The 20,669-nt window shown below is 52.4% G+C and overlaps 1 protein-coding gene across 2 annotated transcripts; it reads right to left on the bottom strand.

Moving 5' to 3' along the window:
• Positions 1 to 332: 332 nt before the first annotated feature.
• Positions 333 to 20,185, bottom strand: DGAT2L6 (diacylglycerol O-acyltransferase 2 like 6). Of its 2 annotated transcripts, none has more exons than XM_007507615.3 (7): positions 19,657 to 20,185; positions 5,529 to 5,624; positions 5,073 to 5,143; positions 4,056 to 4,260; positions 2,757 to 2,931; positions 1,017 to 1,216; positions 333 to 761 (listed from the first exon to the last, which is right to left on the bottom strand). In XM_007507615.3, the coding sequence occupies exons 2-7, from the start codon at positions 5,584 to 5,586 to the stop codon at positions 607 to 609; spliced, it is 864 nt and encodes a 287-aa protein (XP_007507677.2). In that variant the 5' UTR covers positions 5,587 to 5,624; positions 19,657 to 20,185; the 3' UTR covers positions 333 to 606. The 2 variants fall into 2 exon arrangements, with proteins under 2 accessions (XP_007507677.2, XP_007507676.2); XM_007507614.3 differs by lacking the exon at positions 19,657 to 20,185 and adding an exon at positions 10,181 to 11,031.
• Between the last annotated feature and the right edge of the window lie 484 nt (positions 20,186 to 20,669).

Below are 20,669 nucleotides of genomic sequence, written 5' to 3'. Positions count from 1 at the left end.
ATCAATTTCATGTTTTAAGCCTGCCACGGCACAAGCCAATTAGCACTTCCGGTGTCCCCCATGCTCATGCCAGGCATCTAGCATGCTGGACACTGTTCCCATACTCAGTTGGATCCTCCGGGGATAAGGTTGGCTGGGATTTTTCCATCAGAGGCTTCTTTCCCCAAACCCATTTCTTTGGTATCCTGTTGACTATGCCAATTGTAAGGGGGCAGAGCCAGTCTGCCTAGATTATGCCAATTGTTGTGTGGCAGACTATCCAAAGGGATGGTCCCACCACAATAAGAGAATGCTGAAATACCAAAGAAAGAGGGACAGTCCACACCAGCAGGCAAATAAATAGATTTTATTTGGGAGTAGCTTAGTCATGAGGCCCGGTCCTTGGCGTCCTTGGCATCTGGAGGATGGTGGTGGATCTCTAGGCCAACCAGGCCAGATATCATATGGAAATAGAACAAAGAAGGCTTCGTGCCAGGGATGGCCCAGAGTCACTGGCTGCTTTTGCTGTTTATGTTAACTATGATGCTGTAGGTCACATTCCCATACTCTTGTGCCTGCCATACATCCCTACCTTCCCAAGATCCCTCTTTTCCCCAGCCCCTGCTGTCAGGAGAACACCAGCTCCTGGGTCTCAGAGATCCCATACTTGGCCTTGTGTTCATCAAACAGTTCCCGCAGAGCCTTGAGGTACAGGGCATGGTATCTGTCCACCATCTCCTGACATGGCTCCTCTACGTTGGGGATCGGTAGAGGCTCCCCGACTACTCAGGAAGTTGGAAAGGGACAAAGATGAATCAAGTGTCAGGGACCAGTCAGGGCAGAGGAATAGTGGGAACAGGAAGCAAGGGCCCTCCTCCCCACCCCTGTGTCTCATTCCCCTACCTAGCCCCAGGGCAGGAGATCCATTTTGGTGGCCCTTTGCCCAACAGTCTTCATTTTAGTCAGAGGATAGACTAAGTGACCAGGGCATGAGGGCTGCCAGCCCAAGACCGTTTGGGGGCCAAAGGAAAGCTTACCAACAGTGGTGATGGGCTGTCTGAGAGGCAGGAAACCCCAGGAGTGCCTGGTGAAGCCCTGACCATAGAACACACAGATAGTTATGCCCAGGGTCGCCTTGATTTTCCTCTGGATAAAACTCAGCCAGCTGCCATCGGGGAAGAACTTCTGGTTGAAAGTCTCATTCTCGCCAAAAGAATAGGAAGGAACCAGGTATGCCCTGCCAAGGGGGTGGGAGTGGGTATGGGTGAGCAGATGAGCCTACAGTGGAAACTCCCCTGACCTCCAAAGAGGAGTCGAGTTTAACCATTCAAGCCATGCTTCTCTGTACCCTTTCCCTAGCCCATATTCTTCTGTCTCCCCCTGGGCCTAGGCCACTAGGCATCTGCTTCTGCTCTGCCCTCACTAATTATTACCTCCCCATCTGTAATGAGGGATTGAGAGCTGGAAGGGACCATGCAGGGCATCAAGGCCCATCCCCTTGTTTTACTGAGGGCAAAACAGAGACCCAAATAGGGGAAGAGACTGGCCCAAGGTCACTCACACACAAGGGGCATAACATTGTACTGTCTCTCTATTCGTTAGGCCCAGTCATGGCTCTCACTTCCGTCTAGGTTCCCTCCTTCCCTCCCTCCTCAATCTCACTCTTGTACTAGGTCTGGGGCATGCCAAGGCGAATCATTATCAGAAGAGCCCCAGCGGGGAGCATGTGATTTACTGATTGCTCTGTCATTCTGCAAGGGGGCAGACTAGATCATGGCCTCTTTAACGGTAGTCGTTCTTTTCTATTTCCTGAAGTACGGAGCCCAGAATTCTCGACCTGATGGGGCCCAGATGATACTTAACCAAAACGAGCTTCCGAGACATGCATACATACACCCATTACAAACACTGGCAAGCCTGAGCTTGGGGCTTCCCAACACAGCCTAGCTGTCTAGCCACAGCACAGGCCTATGCACATAGATGTCTGTTATCATGTGTGTCTGGGGAGTGGGGGTGGTTGTGCACATTTCTGTGTATACTACTCATAGCCATGGCTTTATTGCCTGGGTCAAAGCTAGGGCTCATCTGTCCCCTGGGGTACGTTAAAGGAGAGCTTCGAGGAGATGTCAGCGTCCTAACGAGCATTTGGCAACTTTGGGACTGTGAGTCACTGGATTAGAGATACTTGGGCAGGTTGCGTCTGGCAATGGGTCAGTTCAGTGGGATTCAGCCACCATTCATGAAATGCCTCCTATGTGCAGGAGAACTTTCCCAATGAAGAGGCCACTGGGTAGGATCCCCACCTCTCACTCTTGGTGCCACACCACGAGGGGCAGAGAAGGGAATGTGGCCTAAGGGCCCTGGTTTCAGGGCAAAGCTCAGAGGGCCTTGGTGTGTGCTGAGCTGGCAACATCCTTCTTGGCAGAAGCGAGAGGCTTGCCAAGTCCCCTGACCTCTGTGAGCCCCCAGTTTCCCCTCAAGTCCTTCCTGCTCCACCATTCCAGCAGCCCTCTGACCCCTCTTTTTGCCTGGAGCTCAATGAGAATGGAGGGCTCCACTTCTGGAGGCAGGCAGCTGTGGAGAGCAGGCAGCTGGGTGGGAGCTCTGGATTTGGTTGGCGAAATGGTTTCCCCTTCCCCCACTTGGTACTTGTGGGCTGGGAAGGGACCTCAGCTAGGAGTCTCTCCATCTCCCCCCTCCAAACCCCTTCGGAGGCTCCATCGATGGTCTGCTGCCTCTCTAGGCACCCACTCTGAGTGATCCATCCAGCAACCCACCCTGTCTGGAGAGCCAGCCGCACAAAACCTTTGCGATTCTTCAGGAAGAGGGTGGCTTTTCCAGGCTGGGCCAGGAGGGCTTCAGCGGCCCCTCCCACCATCAGAATCACCGCATTGCCTGAGCCCCTCTCAGTCAGCAAGTGCTTCATGGCTGAGGGACTCGCCGGACATATGCCTATGGAATCAAGGGCACACAAGGGCACTGGGAGACCTGCTACCTGGAGAGGGAGCTCTCTCAGACCCCTTCCCCTCCCTCCCCCTCCTCCTCTTGTTTCCAATTAGGCCGCTTCTGCTTCCAGGACTAGGTCTTGGCCACCATTTTGTTTTAAGGTTAGACTGATGTTTTCAGACAACACATATGAACATATTCCCCAAGCTGTGACAGAAGACACATGCCACCACTGCCCTGGGTCCTGGGGGGTGCTATGAGTCAGACCAATCTTGAAAAAGCCTGGCCCCTGACCTCCATCTCTCCAGGGGCTATTCTGAGCTAGCCCAGAAAAAGAACCAGAGATCTGGTCCAGGGCCGTGATGTAGGCAAGGGAGAGAGTCTGACATTACTGTTGTTGCGACTGAGCCTGGATGTGGATTGGAAAGCTCAGATTCTCCTTTGGGTTCCACTGTCACCTCCCAACTTGGCCTTCTTACCTGTTGGTTTCTCCAGTGATCAGAGACCTAGTTAGAGGTTCTACGCCCTCTACGGCAGCATTGGTGAAGGTTTTCAAGTTCAGGTGCCCAAGCTGCAACTTCAAGCTGCCTGTGAACTCCCCCCCCCCTCATCCCACATTACCCCAGAGAGCAAAGGGAGGAAGTGCTTGCTTTGGGTAGCTGGACAGAGGGGCAGGGCATGCGAAAAGTGTCCTGGGGTGCTGGGAAAAGGGGAAACGGAGCAGCTCCCTGAGTGCTGGCTCTGCATTTGTGCCACACCTTTACCAGCACTTCTCTAGAGCACCCTTGCACTTGAGACAAATTGCCTCCCAGGAAGAGTTGGAAAGCACCCAAGGGTGCCAGTATACCATCCATCTAGCTCAGCCCGAAGGACCTAGACCTTCTACATGGGTCGGTTGATGCTATTGGTACAGAAGGGAGTAGGGACACTGCCCACCCACCCATCCAACCGGCCCAGACACCAAGCACTGGAAGGATAACTTGTTTTCTTTCTGATGGGAGAGCCTCTCCTGGATTCCTTTGCTTCTAAGACAAGGGCTGGGATCTGACCCCAAGAGAGAGGAAGATCCAGATAGTGGTAGATGAGCTGGTGGGCAGAGGTAGGAACAGGAAGGCCCCAGACTTACTCACCCTTTGCCATCAAAAACTCCCGGACAATTGGGAACAAGAAGAACCTTTCCAAGGTGATGAGGGAGGGCACGATCCCAGGAAAAATCTGAGCAACGCCAGTAGCCTCCGTGGCAAAGTTGCAAAAGGCCCCTTGGGAGAAGATCCCATGGGGGTGGCTACCAATGATGTAGTTGTGACTAGGAGAGAGCTCACAAGTCTTCACCAGCTGCTAGGAGGAGAGGGGCAAGGAGCCAAGGAGGGGGTGGTGGAATAGGGCCTGGCTGGGGATCAGGGGAAGAGAAGGCCCCGTCTTTACTGTGGGGAGTTCCAAGGTCGGTCTCCTTTGCTGAAGGGCAGTATGGGCTTTCAGTCTCCTCTTGGCCATGACTAGCTGTGTGGCCTCGGCCCTCAGCCTCACTGTCCCCCAAGACTCCTGACTCTCACTTGTCCCACAGAGCTACTCCGTCCTAAATCTTGTCATTTCCCTCTCGGCAACGTCGCTCACATGTGTCCTCTTCTCCATTCACCTGGCTATCACCCTGGGCCAGGCCCCTCCCTACTTTGCTTCTGCCCGCTCTAGGCTACCACCCACTCAGCTGCTAAAGTGATTTTCCTGAGGTGGGCATCTGGCTGCACTGTCTCCTTTCTCTAGTAACTGGACTGGCTCCCGGTCATCTCTAGGAGTCAATGTACAACCCTCAACTGACTATTTTAAGCCCTTTGCCAGGGGGCCCTTCCAGGCCCTCTGCAGGTCCCGCCACAGGGTCGCCGTACTTCCTGGGCCCCCAGCTCCCCTCTCTTGGCAATGACTGTCACCACCCATCTCCTAAGCATACCTTCCCTGAGGCTTCTACAGCATGGAGAGGCTGCTACCTCCCCTAGCTTCTTTTGGTCTCTTGCTCCAAGTGCTAGCTGCTAAGCCTTTGTAAAGTGCAGGGACTGGGAAGCCAAAAGAAAAATTCGTGTCCTGGAGCAGGAACCAAAGGGATGTGAGGGGCAAACACCTAGGGGACATGGGCGGAGGAGCTAGGCACTCACCTTAATGGGAAAGTAGTCCCGGAAATACTTCCAAAGGGTCCAGTTCCTCACCCAATCTGAGCGCCGGCCACCTGTATGGAAAGGATGGGAAGGGTGTGAAACTGGCCTGTGACGTCCTCAGCTCTCGCTCTGGAGGGGAAGACAGCTTCCTGAGCTCCCTGGCCCAGTCGGAGATTAGCCCCCTTGGGGCTTCGGAGGCCCAGAGTCCTCCTTCCCAGCATACCCCCATATGCTAGAGCCTAGAGAGGGACAGCAGAAAAGGGCACTAGACCTCAAAGTCACCCCTTGCAGCCCCTCCTTTGTGACATGAGCCTGCTGAGGTTTGTTCTGCCCCCCTCACAAGCTGTGCTCTGGAGAACCTCGCCCTGCCTGGAAGTCCCCGGAGTCCTGGAGTTGTCTCCTACCTGGTCCCAGGCAGCGAGCTTTCAGCTTCTCGCTGTTCCCCTTCCCACTCACCGTGCCTGGGTGTTTTCCAGTCATATGCTTGCCAGGCCAGGAAGAATACAGACAGCATCCAGTACTTGGTGACGAGCAGGAAGATGCTGATGGATCCTGAGGAAGCACCAAGGGTCAGTCAAGTCCAAGGCCTCTTCAAGCAGACACCACGCCCCTCAGTTTTCTTCACTGTCAAACAAGGCAGAGTGGCACCGGGTGCCCTCCCCTCACTGTGCTTCGACAACATGAGGCCTTTGGGTTAGTTCAGGAGAGCTACCTCTCAGGCACTATGGTGAAGTTGGACAAAACAAAACAGGAAGAGGAAGCAGGAGGCCTTCCATCTAAAAGAACTGCAGACAGTCTAAAATATATGGAAGTCTGCCTGCCAAGACACAGGCAAGAACTATATGATGACAATTGTACAAGACCCCTCACACAGATAAGAGAGATCTAAATAACTGGAGAAGCGTGACTTGTTCATGGGTAGGCAGAGCCCCCACAATGAAAATGATAATACTACCAGGGGGCAGCCAGGCGGCTCTGTAGATTAGAAGCCAGGCCTAGAGATGGGAGGTCCCGGCTTTCAGTCTGGCTTCGGACATTTCCCAGCTGGGCAACCCTGGGCAGGCCACTTAATCTCTGTTTGCCTCAATTTCCTCATCTGTAAAATAGGGATAATAACAGCACCCCCCCGCCGGGTTGTTCCGATGAGATAATAATTGCAAGGCACTTAGCACAGTGCCTGTCACTGGATACTAAACACTTTGTAAAATGTTAACTGTCAATTACTTAAGAACTAGAGTCAAATAATAAAATGTATCTGAAGGAACAAGAGGTCGAGACTATCAAAGAATCCGTGGGAAAACTGTGAAGGAGGTGGGGAGGGGCCTAGCAATGCCAGATCTTAAACAGTATCACAAAGTGATACTCATCAAAACAGTCTGGTACTGGCTAAGAGAAGGATCAGTGGAGCCCGGGAACAAATTAGTCACATGATAGGGATGAGCAAATGGACTGGCTTCTACATCCTGGTTATCGGGGCCCAAACTCCCTGTTTGCCAAGCGGGAAAGGAAGCTGACAAAAAGCAGGTACACACCCACAACCCACATCCATGCCCGAAGGAGTTCCAAAACAGGCCGGTGACTTAGATGTGACGTGTGATAGCGCAAGCGAACTCACAGGCGGATGAAGAGGGGCCAGGAAAGGGATCGAGAGGATCACTGGAGTTAAAATGTCAAAACTTGGTTACAGCAAATTACGAAGAAAACCGATGCAGCGAAAATGAGAAGAAAAGAGGCAAACTGGCCGGGGGGGGGGGGGGGGGGGCGGGGCGGGAGGCTGGACCTTTTGGAGCAAATGTTTCTCACAACAGCCTCATTCCTAAAACGTATACGGAAATAAGTTGGATCTACCAAAATAAGGGCCGTTCTCCAACTGGCAAATGGTCAGAGAGGAAAAGAAGCCATTTGTACAGAAATCTTTACAGCAGCACTTGTGGTGGTGGCGACAAAGAACTGAGAATTGGGGGAAGGCTAATGACAGCATGCCCAATGAATGTGATGGAATACTGCTATTCTGTAAGAAATGGTGAAGGCGAAAAAGCTGAGAAGACTTGTCTGAACGGATGCAAGATGAAGCGAGAAGAACCAGGAGAACAGTGCATACAAGAAGAGCAATGGTGTAAAGACAATCAGCTCTGGAAGACTTGGGAACTCTGATCAACACGAGGACCCACCACAATTCCAAAGGGCTTTTCACGAAGCATGTTCTTCATTTCTTTTCCCCTTTCTTTTTTCTCTTTTTCTCTCTCCCTCTGTGTGTGTGTGATATAGCTAAGGTGGACATTTGTTTTGCATGCCTTCACATTTACAATGGTATTTGTACTCCTTGCTCTCTCAAGGGAGGGAGAGGATTTGAAATGGAAAATAAAATCAAATCGAATCCAAAAAGGAAGAAGAGAAAAGAACCTCGGGGTGTAATTAGATTTTGCTGGAAAGAGGGCTGGAGATGGTGGACTCAGGGGAGCTGAGTTTGAGTAGAACTTGTGACGCTGCGCAAAGATTTGTGGAGGGGAGGTGGGCTCAGAAATAGATGAGGAGCTGAGTCCCGGGGACTCATCCAGGGAGATTATTACGAAATGGTGAGTTTCTAGCCCCTAGTTCAAAGCACCTTCCTAGTTCAGCAAGGGCCACATTGGCAGAGGTCTGTCTCTCAATGATCCTGGGACATAAGAACAAACATTTTCTGCTCTGGGAAGCAGGTATCACCCAGAGTTCTTGGGAGGAAGACACCTTGAAGAGCACACACCGCCATCTATCCACGAGCTGTTAGGAGTAGGGTTAGGGCTGGGTTAGATTTCTAGAGGGGGCAAAAGGCCAGAGATCCCAAGATCTGCCTCAGGTTGTACCTCTACCATGCATGGTCACTGGGATGGTAGGCCTGGATAAGTGGCTCCTTCTTCTCTCAGGACCTTGAAGTTTCCTATGAGATTGCTGGCCTGAGGCAAGGGAAGGAAAGGCTCTCTCTGAAGAAAGAGTCTCTAGAAAGGGGGAAAGGTGGCTCTAGGAGAGAGTAGTGGGCTTCACAGCCTGCAAATCCACAGAGGAGAGAAGCCCAGAGGGAAGGGAGACCATGTTGCCACAGGCATCCACTGTGCTCTCTCTCCCTCTCAGGAGGAGGAAAAGAGAGGAACAGAATCCCAGCCTCAGGGGGCAAAAGTCTACCTATCTACAAGCACCTACCTACCTACCTACCTACCTACCTACCTACCTACCTACCTACCTACCTATCTACCTACCACCATGCCAGAGTGCCTATCTGCTTGGAGACCCCCCCTCCACAACGGGGAAAGCCTCCACCCCCTGCAGCTGCCTCCAGCAGCTTGGGCCACTTCAGGGAAGCTCTCAGGGTGGTCCCGATGCCCCTTTGCCACTGTTCTTCCTTCAATCTGCCCTCTGCTGATCTCCTCTTACCCGTGCCAGCCTTTCAAACACACAAAGACACCTCTCGTGCCCCTCAATCTTTTCTTCTCCAGTTCCTTCGGTGGAGCCCATCTCAGACAGCCTCACCCTGATTTCACTGCCACAGAACAGTGGGATGAAGAACCCTCACTGTTCCTGGAGTCACAAGACTTGAGTTTGAGTCCTGGTTCCATCCTTCCCTAACTCTGTGACTCTGGGCAAGTCACTTACTGTCTCTGAAGTGATGCAGTGATGTCAGTTTCCTCCTCTGAAAGATGGGGAGAAAAAGCCTCATCCTACCTAATTAATTTATAGGGTTTGCTCTGTGGCCTCGGAAGGCAGAAGGCTGTAGAAGGGCAAACTGGAAAACAGAGGGAAGCGTTTAAGAAAAAGGGATGCCACTGAATTGCCTGTTATTGAGATGAAACTTGAGTTTATCAATCGCTTCGGAGTTCATGAATTCTCAGGCTGCCCATCTTTTAGTCACTACATTTCTAGTTCGGACTTGTGAAAGTCCACCGAATTTTAGAGTTGCAAAGGACCCCTGGGCATGTGTGGGAGAGCAGAAGGGGAGAGATGGCATGACCGAGAGCCCTTGTTGAATGGAGGTTTGGGGAGGAGCTCTTTGAATCCTGGAAGGCTGCAGTCCTCCTCAGGCCTTCTCTTTCTCTCAGTTCCTTCCCTAGCCACTCTGGCTTGATTTCAAGACTCTTTGTCACCTCAGTTTCCCTCCTCTGCATGTTCTCCAGCTCCTCAATGTCTTCCCCAAAACGTGGCACCCGAAACCAAAGATGCCCCCAGCTGTGGCAGTCTGACTAGGGCATAGGATGGCTGGCTTATCAAAGGAAACCAAATGAGCTCAGGTCCTGTTGAGAAAGTGAACCCTAACCCTGGAGGCAATCTCAGGGCAAATCCTGGAAATGGCTGTCAGGGTTCCAACATCCAGCCCAGCGGCCACCCCATAGGGAAGGCCAAAGTGTTTGCTTACTGTCGGTGGCTTCTTGGCTCAGTGGCTGGGTCTCTTACTTCCTTCCTGGGGAGGGGACCTACAAGACCTGGCCGGGGGGCATCTCTCTCTCCTGGGTCCTTGCTCTGTGGACCCTTCTGGAAGCAGTGTGAGTGTTGGGACAGGGAGAAGAGAAGAGTCTGCTTAGGTAAAAGCGACCTTCTGGGGGAACAGGGAGAAAATCTGACCCTGGCAAGTTGCCATCCAAGTCACTTGGCCACCCACGTGCAAACATCTCCATCATGCTCAAAGACCTTAAGGCCCTCTTCACTTTGGAAAGCCTAGTTCTCTTCTGGGTGTGGCCTCCAACATTTGGGAAGAGGGAAGCTCTCAAGGGCTAGGATCCTCCTTCATTCTTTCTGGTCATTGGTTTCCCCAGCTGTAAAATGGGGAGAGGGGACAAAGGCAGCTGGCCTTTCGTGGTGGGTGTTCAAGGGTCTCTGCATCTAGTTTTTCATCCACTGCTCTTTGAACCTAGTGACTCTGCCATTTGTGCTGAGAAGAGAAGCCAGAGGTGGATGGCTGGGGCTCTGCTGTCCTTTCTGGTGTCCCCTCTCCTCTGAACACTGTGCTCTCACAGTGTCCTTCATGAAGTGTGGCACCCAGAGCTGAGCACCGAAGCCTGGGGCTGAGCACCCCAAGGACTTTCTCTGGCCATTGGTAGCAATACTTTGGTGGACAAGGGATCCCGGTGAGGCCCACTTACCTAGTACCACATAGAGTGGCAGCCACAGCAGAATGGAAAGGATCTGGAGGGCAGCCGGAAAATCCATGGAGGAGCCAAAGGCCATGATGCCCAGGCTGTGGCAGGGAGCCCGCACAGGAGTCCTAAGCCTCACAAGCTCAGTGAAGCCCGAGAGCTTTGCTCCAACATCTCATCCCTGAGCCTTTTTAGCATTCCTTCTAATTCCAACCCTCAACCTTTCCTCTAGCCCTTCTCTCAACATAGCCACACCCCAGCCTCCTACACAGGAGGTCAGCCAGCCTCAGCCACCTCAGCACCCTGGCCAATTCTCTTACCATGGCAGACCTCAAGCTTCTCCTTTCCCCTGATTTGTGTCTGGGGCAGTCCTCCCTGTCCTGCTTTCCCATGTCTCCCCACCCCAGAATGTGGCCAGGCTCTGGGAGGTTTCTCATCTGATAGCCCAGAAATCTAGGCCAGCCAATCTGCTGCTGATCCTGCTGTTCCCAGGTCTACTAGAAGCTAGAGATGTTATAGATGTTCTGGGGCCCCAAGACTGAGAGCAAGAATGGAACCTGGAGGCTGCCAGTTCCAGCTTTTCATTTTACAGAGGAGGGATGTGACGCTCCCAAATCACACAGGAAACAGACCAAGAGCTGGCAGAGATCTCCTAGGCCATCTAGCCCAATGTCCTCAGCTTACTAATGGGGCCTCTACCATGACTTGCCCAAGGTCACGCAGCTAGGAAGCCGAAAAGTACAGGTTCCAAGAGAAGCTGTCTGACTTCAGATTCCCATTCACTGACTGACCCTGGGTGACTCTAGGGCCGCTAGTTAAAGTGGGTAAAAGGGGGCTAGTCTGGACCCCAGATTGGCCCCTGGACAAGAGCCCACTTTTTCCTGCTTGGCCAAGAGAGCTGGAGAAGAGCCCCATGTCTTCAGCAGCACAGGGCCAGCAATTGTGCTGAGGGAGGTAAGAACTTCTGACTCTTCCCCTTCCCCTTCCACCCCATGCCGGCCCTACTGGAATAGCCCAGGCCAAATCGTTTCCCTTCTTGGAGGGTCACTTTTCTCCTCTATAAAATGAGGGGGCTGGATTCCATTTGTAAACTCCAGGCACCCTGTGGGAGGCACCGGGGATACAGAGACCCAAAGGACTCAGCCCTCACCCTCAAGCTTCCGTTTGTTCTCTGGGGAGGGAGGGGACAATGCACACGTCTGGTAGGGAGGGGGAAAGGAGAGAGCTGGACAAGGGTGCCCTAGGGGCCTCTGAACAGGGGGAATCAGAGAAGGCTGCACGGAGGAGGCAGTGGCTGAGCTGAATCTTGAAGGAAGAGTTGGGAGGGGCAGAGACTTTGAAAAGGGAGGCAATTCCAAGCCTTGGAGACCATGAATGTCTGAAGGCCGGTCAAGCTTGGGTCACTCTGACTGATGGGGGGGATGTTAGAATGCACGTCCAATGAAACCAGGCTAGAGAGGGAAGTCGTGTGTAACAGCTTGCGGCAGTCCTCGAATGCTGTCAAATGGATACAGCCTTGGAGTTGGAAAGTCGCCTCTGACATCGGCCCCGAGACCTTGGGCAAAGCCCCAGCTCTCTCTGACTCTCGGTTTTCTCTGGATTGTCCTGGCGAGCCTGGAGCTTCCTGCAGATGAGCTATCGTTCCCAGGTGATCAGACCGAGACCATCCTAAGCTGATTTTGGTCACTGCAGGAAGTAGGCCAGGCGTCTGGCTGGCAGATTACTGCAATAATCCAGGGAAGAGGTGATAAGCGTGACCTGTGAATGGTGGCAGCTGTATGAATGGAGAAAAGGGGAATGATGCAAGAGATGGCATAGATTTTACGGCTGAGGGCACTGGGCAGGAGGTGAGGAAGAAGGCAAATAGTGCCCTGGCTTCGGGGGATGAGCAGAGTCTTCATGCCCATCCCATCACATTAGAGAGGAGGGAAGGGAGTCCTAGGAAAGGAAGTCCTTCTTCCAAGGCCACCAAGGGAGGAAACAGAAGAGCACCTAGGACCTGTGATGCTGAAGTCCAGGTTTGAACCTTGTATGGCAGTGGGGCAGCTGTTTTCACCGATCTGGGCTGCCTCAGTTTCCTCCTCTGGAAAATGAGGGGCTTGGGCTGGCTGGCCTCTAGGGTCTCTTCCACTTGCCAGCAGCAGGCCTTGGGACCATGTACATTTGTGGGGGCAGCTCCCAGATGTCTCAGCCCACAGACTACCAGTCAGAAGGATTCAGCAGGGGATCTTTTGCTGGCATGGGCTCTTGCATTGTGAGCATGTGTGGTTCCAGGTCACAGTCTCCAGGTGAGGAGGAGCACTAGTTCTTGGGGCCCCTGGTCACTACTCTCCTGGCTTGCTCTCTGAAACGTGAACAACCCATAAACATGCCTTTCCATCCTGGCACTAGGCCCAGGGCCCCTGCTCCCTTGGGGCCCAAAGCACAGGTGGACATACAGTGCCCAACTTCAATGTAAAGTGAAAAAATAAGAAATAGGCTGGGAAAATGAGCAAAGAACTTGATCAAATAAAGTTACCGAGGGGACAGGAAACATGGAGGCCCAAGCCCAGAAGAGGACAGTGAATTGAAGGTGGCTCCAGGCCAGGCCTCCAAGAAAACTGTGAATTGGTCACAGGCCCCTCAAATGATTACCTAGGAGAGTTCTCAAAGCATTTCAGAGTGTAATGGGAAAAGAAAGGAGAGTGATACAAGAAAACGGTGGCAAGAGGGCAGAGATGGAAGGGTCAGGAAGTGGACGAGAATGAAGGGAGGAAGGATGGAGGCTAGCTAGCTGAGGGAGCTCCTGCTGAATGTCCTCCTTTTCCCTGGGACAGCAGGATTGGAAGTCACCTGCTCAGGGCCTGGGGAGCTCAGTATGTGCTGCTTCTGCTGCTGCTGGAAGAGGGGCCCCACTAGATGGCATGAATTTGGAGTCAACCCAGTTGGGACAGGCTCAAGGCTGTTCTCAGAAACCCTTAGGGGTCAGGAGAAGCATACAAGTTGATACAGTGGCCACAGACAGAGGCAAATCCAAGCAGCTCAACTCAGCAAACGTTTCCTAAGTGCTAGGCCCTGGGCTGTTATGCTGTCAAAACTGAAACAGGCCCTGCCCTCATGGAGCTTCCTTTTTCTGGAGGACTAGGGCATGGATGCAGAGGGACAAAGCAACAGCACGTGGAGGGATCGGAAAAGGAAAGGCCTTGCTTAGAAGGAACCTTGAAGGAAGGCCCAGAAATTCTAAGAGGTGTAGGTGAGGAAAGAGCATTGCAGACATGGGATGATACAGCCTCTGCAAAGGCTGAGAGGTGGGAGATGAAGTGGCAAGTTCAGGGAAAAGGTAGCTGTTCAGTTCAGCTGGTTAGGCTGCTTTGCTAAAGAAGTGTTGGAAGCTGAATGGCAGGCAGAGGCCTTGAAATTCCAGGAGGAGGAGTCTGTAGTCATTCCCAGAGGAAATAGGGAGCCTCCTCTGTAGATTTTCTTCTTGGGGAGGGGCGGCCAAATCAGATTTGTGCCTTGGGAATATTAATTCGGTAATGGTCTAAAGGATGCATTGGAAAGGTAGAGAGGAGCTTTGTAGCTCACCACTAGGCTTGCCTCTTAAGACAGTGTCCTTTGTCAAACAATGGGGATGCAATGGAAAGCTCTCTGGCTCCGAAGCCAAAGGACCCGAGTTCAAATTCTAGCTCTGGTGCCTAGTAGCTGTGAGATCTTGGGCAAGTAGCTTTGGAAAATTTTCTGGAAAGAAAAAAGGAACACTCAAGGCGTTGTGGAAAAGCATCACCACCCAGAAGGATAAAAGAGCAGAAAGGTTTGGTGATGGCTGAGCACTCTCCATGTTATTCTTTTCTTTCTGGTTGTCCCAGCTCTACAAAAATTTAGCAAGTCAAGGCTACTCTCCTGTTGAAAAGAGAACGCCAAACCAACGCTTCTCCAAAGAACTACAACCACATGAAAGGGCTTACGGAATGCCGGGCACACTGACGCAACCCTGGGGGTGGAGCCGAGCAACAGCACAATTGTTTTGGAAAGCCATTTGGAACTAGGCCCATAAAATGGTCAAGCTGCTGAGGCCCCTTTGGCTCAGGGGCTCCAGGACTGGGCTCATACCCCAAAGGAGGTGCCCATCTAGGCTGTGAGAGCAGAGAACTGGGATCAAAGCAGGTACCTCTCCCCTGGAGCCTGGCTAGCCAGACTGGGCTACATGAACGTAACGGGACATTGCTATGAATGTGGGGGGTGAACATGGAGATAGCCCTCCAGGAACCAGTGCAGTGCCAAGGCAGTCGATGTCCACAGCACCTCGGACGATGACAACGATGACGACAATGGAAAGCCCCTGGACACTCGTCCCCCACCCCAAAGCAAAGTCAACGTAGTGAAACGAGAAAGATCAGCAGGGCCGGAATGAAGAGACGTGAGAAGACCCACCCCTCCATGGTCGAGGGCGCTACATACTGTGTGTGTTTTTAGCCTTTTTCAATGTTTTCATCAAGTAGTCAGATTTGATTTCCTTTTTAGCAAAGGAGTATTTGCCATACGATGTGTCTCTCTGGAAGGGGTACAGGGGAGGCTTTGGTGGTACGAGAAATAGGTAACGTTGCTAAAAGCTCATTTCAAAGACAGACAGAGCTGGCCGCAGAGGAGCCTGGGGGAAGAACAGATGGGCAGGATCCGGATGTGGCTATGGAAGAAGCAGCTGGAGAAGAAAAACTCAAGACAAGCCAATGAGGGTTGACGACTAAATGTGTGCTTGTTTGAGTCTTCTCTTTTTCAGCCAGGGCTTGTGACGCAGTGAGCAAGAAGATGGGGCCAGCCAGCCTCCAAGCCTAAGAAGAATGAGCTCCACCAGCCGGGCCTCAGTTCCCTCCGGCCTGAGGTCTGGATAGTGGCCTGAGTGAAGAGCAGGCCTAGGTTGAGGAGAAAACGGTGGGCCCACCACGGGGTTCTCTGGTGGGGGCCCTGCCTCCGGCCTCTCTTTTCCAAGCTGAGGGCTGGAACCAGGAAAGCGCCCAGAGTGGCCAGATTGCCAACTGTCCCCACAGGCTGAGGGGGTGAAACACATGAATGTGGGGTCTGAGGCTGGGCTGCAATTCCAGTTAGGGAGCTGGGATGAGCCTGCAATCTCGACACTCCTTGGTGCCTCGTGGGGCCCCAGAAAGAGGAAGAAGGAAGTGGGACAAGCCAGGAGAAGAGGGAAGCACCTGGCAGCCACACAGTCCTATGAGGGCAGAAGGCACACTTAGCACACACCTACCTCCAGGAACTTAGGAGGGGAGGTGTGGGCTGGAATGACTGAGCCTCCACTGCTCCATTTGGGTGTGGATCCTCTTTTGCAACCTGGCTGGGGCTCATGAGACACACTAGGGCAGCAAGTGATGGCAAAGAGTTTGCACTGAGAGTCTGGCCATATATCCCCTCTGCCACTGGAGAGCCTCAGCTATGTGTTCAGGTCCTGCTAGCTCAGACACTTTCTGAACATTTCCTCAGAGTTTCCCAGATCTTTGCTTTCTTTTGGGCCCCAAGAAGAGCTCCTATTTACAAAGCACTTTTAGTAGATTTACCATTTGGCATCGGATTTAGAACCTGAAAAACCAGGGGATCAAATTCTGGCTCAGCTACTCACTTTCTGTGTGACCTTGGCCAAGTCACTCTCCTAAAGGCCCCTGTTTTCCCATCTGTGAAATGGCAGGGTTGGAGCTGATGAATTTGAAGGCCTCATGATCCTACACATGCTTTTTTCTGTGGCTCACAATGCCATGCAACTCTCAGGATCCTCATTTGACAGCAGAAGAAACAGGCTCCAAAATGGGGCCTCGCCATGGCACCAGACTATGTTCCCCCCACTACAGTCCCAGCCACAACATGTGACTGTGTTTTCCCCCCACTCTCTTCTCTCTGGCTACTCCGGGCGCTGTGGCCCAGGAAAGGAAGGCATTGCTTTCTAGGCCTTCTCTGCGGAGTCTTGGTGGTCTCTTCATCAGCTGAGGGAATTCCCTCATTGTAAGTGTTTCTGGAATATCACTTCCCACCTGAGTAAGCCTTACAGGAAGGATGCAAAGGCTCTCCAGAGTCCTCTGCCTTCCAATCCCAGGCTCTCACAGCAGCCTCTTCCCAAGATGTCCAAAGGTGAACCAAGGCTTTGCCTGTTCTTGGCCCAGTGGGCTGGAGGCTGGGGAGTGACCATGGACCAGACTTGGGCAGGTCGGGAGAGGGGCTGGTGTCTGCACCTGGGATTCGGCCTCTTGCCAAGGCTCCTCTGGTGGAGCCAGAGCCAGACCGAACTTCCTCTCCTTCAGTGTTCTTGGCACCTCCCACCCAAGCCAAGGCTGAAGCCAGGAGGTAGGTGCTACGAGCATGAGAATGGCAATGGCATGAAGCTTGTAGAGTCCTGATAAACAGGGTCTACAAAGAGTGGGTTCTCCTTTGTGGTAGGACCCGAGGAGAGGTAGGGAATCGGGGAACCAGGGTGAAGAATGAGAGACACGGACAAGTCAGTGTTTAAATGGGGCAGGCAAACCCCTATGGTATTCTCCTTGGAAGGAGAATATGAGGATCAGTGGAATACGAGGTAGAGAAGGAGATTGGGGCAGAGAACACATAGCTGAGAGGGGCTGGAGCCTCGGGGGAGGAAGAGATTCAGGTAGAGAGAGAGAGATTGCTAGAGCAGATTGAAGATCCAAGAGGAAGTTCATGGGTTTGCCTCTGAATTTATTCCTGTCCTGCTTGGGCGGGCGGAACTCCCAAGCACGTAGTACCCACATCACAAAGTATAGACAATTAAGATTGGGTGGCAAGGTAGAGGGAACACCTTTGGGCGTGTAGATTGCAAACCTGCTTTCCCGGGAATTGAGTCCGAGCATGTTAATGAGTTTGTCTTAGCCAAGGGCCGCATGGCCAGCTCAAGGTTACCTTCACAAGCCTCATTGGTATAACCTTATGCTTGGAGACACAGTAATCATACAGTCATTTATATTTCATAGATGTGAATATGCTTGGAATGCTACAAAGCTCCCGATCTTTACCTGCCCTCTCCATTTCCACCCCCCCCCCCAGCTGGGGACAAATTGGGCACAGGGGAGGGGGCAGCATGGGCTTGCTCTGCCCCTCCTTCTGCCCTCCTTCTGCCTTCTCTGGCCCCTCTGGGACAAGTGAGAGGCTCTAACTAGAGGTAGTGCAGGGTGGGTGGGCATGAGGAGTAGCTCCACAGCATGGAAGCACCCTGTGACAGCCAAGTCTCCCCCAGACCTGGAAGAGGAGACTCAGATGGAACCCAAGGCCCTCCCATGCACTTGCCATTCTGCTCCCTCTGGCATGCCCTTCCCACTCTCCTAGCGGGGACAAACAACCTCAGGCATGTGTCTATTCGGCCTGGATCGGTTTGGAAGGGAAGCCCCCGCTCGTTTGCCTTGATTTTAAACCCAGACAGAAGGGCCCTGACCTTTGCCGCTGCCTGCTCAGGGCTGGGCATCACTCATGGAAAAGGAGAAATGCAAGACTTGGAGCCTACCTTGGCCCCAGAGAGGGGAGATGGTGGTGGTAGATGAAGAAAAGTGTCGGGCTTCCCAAGTTCCCATGGCTACTATCATGGACCAGCCCCACATGGTCTCACTAGCACCTAGGCTCCAAGAATACTTATTGGCCACAGGCATTGCTCGGAATAGACGGCTATCCTTCTCAGGCAATGTCTGAGAACAGGCTGTTGGTGCTCATTACCTTCATCTCTCTTCCCTATGTAACTCCTCAAGTAAAATTCTTGTCTCTGTGGACCAATATGGAGGATTTCTTTTCAACTCATTCAACTTGCCCATTTCTCTGACCCTCCCGCCTTTCCTCCCTCCCTCCCTCTTTACTGATATTTTCTTCTTCTCGGCCAGTTGTCACGACATTGTTCTGGTGCTTCTATTTCTTGGGCTCCATTGGTGGACCATCATCTGTGTCCCACTCCTTAACCATGAGTGTCCTCCAATGGTCCATTTTGGGACCTTGTTTGTCTTCTCTGTCTACACTTTGTCTCAGTCATGAGCTCATCACCTCCCATGGAGAGGTTCACTTTTCATCCCTGCAAGACACCCCAGCTCTTCGTCTCTCTCGAGTTCCAATATGGCACTGCCAGTAGTCTCTTGGACACTTCCATCCTTGCCTTTATTGGACTTGGGCCTTTCACTGGTAGAACTTCCACAAGAACAGACAGGGAGAGAGAGTGGGAGGGTGGGCATTATGGGCAAAGGTGTGGAGGAGTGAGTGGGATGGGTCTTCTGATGGCAGGGGCTGTCATTGGAGCAGAGGGCAGAGTTTGTGTTTGTAGAGGGGAAGGGGATGCCAGGTTGTGCAGACAGGGCCTAGATTTCTGGGCAAAGAGTTTGGACTTTGCTTGGGCAACAGGAGAGGGCCAAATTTGGGAGCAGGGGGACATGAGGCAAGAGGAAGAGTGCTCTACGAAGGCAGGAAGCTGATATATGAGAAAGCTCTCACAATTAGCCCAGGGTGCGGCAATGGAAACAGAGAGGATGGGGCAAGATAGGTACAAGAGTACTGGGGAAATCCAAGGGACAGGACTGACTGGATTGGGAGGGATGAGGACAAAGGCAATATCAAGATCAGGAACACAGGAGCTGGGGTGAAAGCTGCACAGTGCAGTCAGGAGGAAGAGGAGGTCTGGAAGGGGAGGCAATGAGCTTGTGTTGACTCAGTTTTCAGTCGGATATGAGGCTCTGGAACTCGCAAGAGAACTAAGGGCTGGAGATTTCGAAGGAATCCCATAGATGTGGCAGTAGTTGAAGCCACGAGGGCGAATGCCATTGCCAGGGGAAAGAATGTAAGAAGAGATGACCAAGGGAAAAAGCTCGCTGGTGCAGTGGATAGAGTGGCTAGCCTGAGTTCGAATCCAGCCTCACTCACTGACTAGTTATGTGTCCCTAGGGAAGACACTTAACCTTTTGTCTGCCTCTGTTTTTTTTTTCAGCTGTAAAATGGAGATAATTACAGCCCACCCTCTGCTCCTTCCTAGGATTACATGAGATAAAATTTGCCAAACACCTGGCACATAGTAGGGGCTTCGTAAAATGTTTGACTCCTCATTTCTACAGATAGGCTTCTGGGGAAACCCTCGTTAAAAGATCAGGAAGAGGGACAGATAGGTGGCTCAGTAGCTTGAGAGCCAGGCCTAGGTAGGTGGCCCTGGGTTCCCTGGACAAGTCCCTTCACCCTCATTGCCAGCCCTTACTGCTCTTCTGCCTTGGCACCAATACATAGTATTGAATCCAAGATGGGAGGTAAGGGTTTAAAAAAAAGATCAGAAGAACCAATGAAAGGATGAGACATCAGCCAGGTAGGAGGCGGGGGACCAGGAGATTGTGAGGTCTCTAGGCAAAGCAAATAAGGGGAAATAAACCAATCCAAGGGAGCGGTCAACAATGCTAAAAGCTGCCAAGAAGTCCTGGGGATGAGGGCTGGCAAAAGGCCTTTGGCTTGGGTGAATGGGAGGCCACTGACAGTTTCACCTTGTAGCAGTCATGAGCCAAACTCATGAGGAGGTGCCAGGTGAGAATGCTCACAGTCATCCATTGGGCAAGCATGGTTTTGGAGAGGTCGCCCCAGAGCACCACCATACTGGGGGTCCTGTGCTAAGTGCCTAGAGGAAAAAGGAAGGAGCATGTCGCTGGGTCTCCAGGAACTCACAGGAAGGAGCGTGTCTTCAGAGCTCCCAGGCTACTGGGCAGATTGGCCAGAATGTCTTCAGAGACTCAGGATGTGTCACCAGAGCCCCATTGTGACAAAGGTGCAATACTGGGGGCATGAGGCAAAGGGCCCTCTGTGCCTTATCATGTGGGTGGATCTGGAAAAGGGCTTTGGGGTTTGGTCTTTTTTTTTCTCTCTCCCAAACAGGCAACATTGGCAGGGTTTGTTCCTTCCCTTCGAAGGGTCTAAGTTTCCTAGACCACGCGGCATTTGCAAAACATGTGACCCCAGGACCTCCCATCTCTAGGCTTGGCTCCCAATCCCCCGAGCCACCTAGCTGCCCAAGTGTAGGATCCTTTTCCCTGTACCATGCTGAGCAGCTTTCTAAGTGCTGGCATTCGGCAGGGAGACGGCTGTGGAGGTCACTGGAAGGATCCTCCCAGGTCCTTTCAAACATCTGCTAGGCAACTTCAATTCTGTCTCCCCCTACCCCTTTGTTGAAATTCCTTCAGCTTCCTCAAGTGTATGACAGGAACGCATGGCTTGTAATATCTATCCCCCGATAGTGTGGCTAGAGCAATAGGAACTATCATTCCAAAAAGAATAAGTAACCTGCCTTCAAGAGGTTTCCTGGAACTAGAGAGCTACCGTGGGGACCCTAGGGAGAGGCGAGGCAGTCACTTGGGTGGTAGCAGTTATGCAGGAACCTGCCTGCCTGATGCAGCTCCCCTTAGGACCCTGCTGGGTACCCATCCAGCGGAAGGCCAGGGTGTCCTATTCCAGCTTCTCTTGAATGGGAATTCCTCTGAGCTTGGGGGGAGGGGGGTGCCGTCAC

This window comes from Monodelphis domestica, chromosome X, assembly GCF_027887165.1.
Source record: "Monodelphis domestica isolate mMonDom1 chromosome X, mMonDom1.pri, whole genome shotgun sequence".
Taxonomy (NCBI): Eukaryota; Metazoa; Chordata; class Mammalia; order Didelphimorphia; family Didelphidae; genus Monodelphis; species Monodelphis domestica.
Note: the sequence above shows the minus strand (reverse complement) of the source record. Positions and strands in the feature narration are given on the sequence as shown.

Excerpts from the sequence above, each read along its gene's own strand:
- DGAT2L6 (XM_007507614.3), bottom strand. The coding sequence starts at position 10,265 with ATGGCCTTTGGCTCCTCCATGGATTTTCCGGCTGCCCTCCAGATCCTT. Across the intron at positions 4,261-5,072 it reads GGGACTACTTTCCCATTAAG|CTGGTGAAGACTTGTGAGCT; the intron begins GTGAGTGCCTAG and ends TCCTCCTAGCAG. Across the intron at positions 762-1,016 it reads ACAGCCCATCACCACTGTTG|TCGGGGAGCCTCTACCGATC; the intron begins GTAAGCTTTCCT and ends CTTCCTGAGTAG.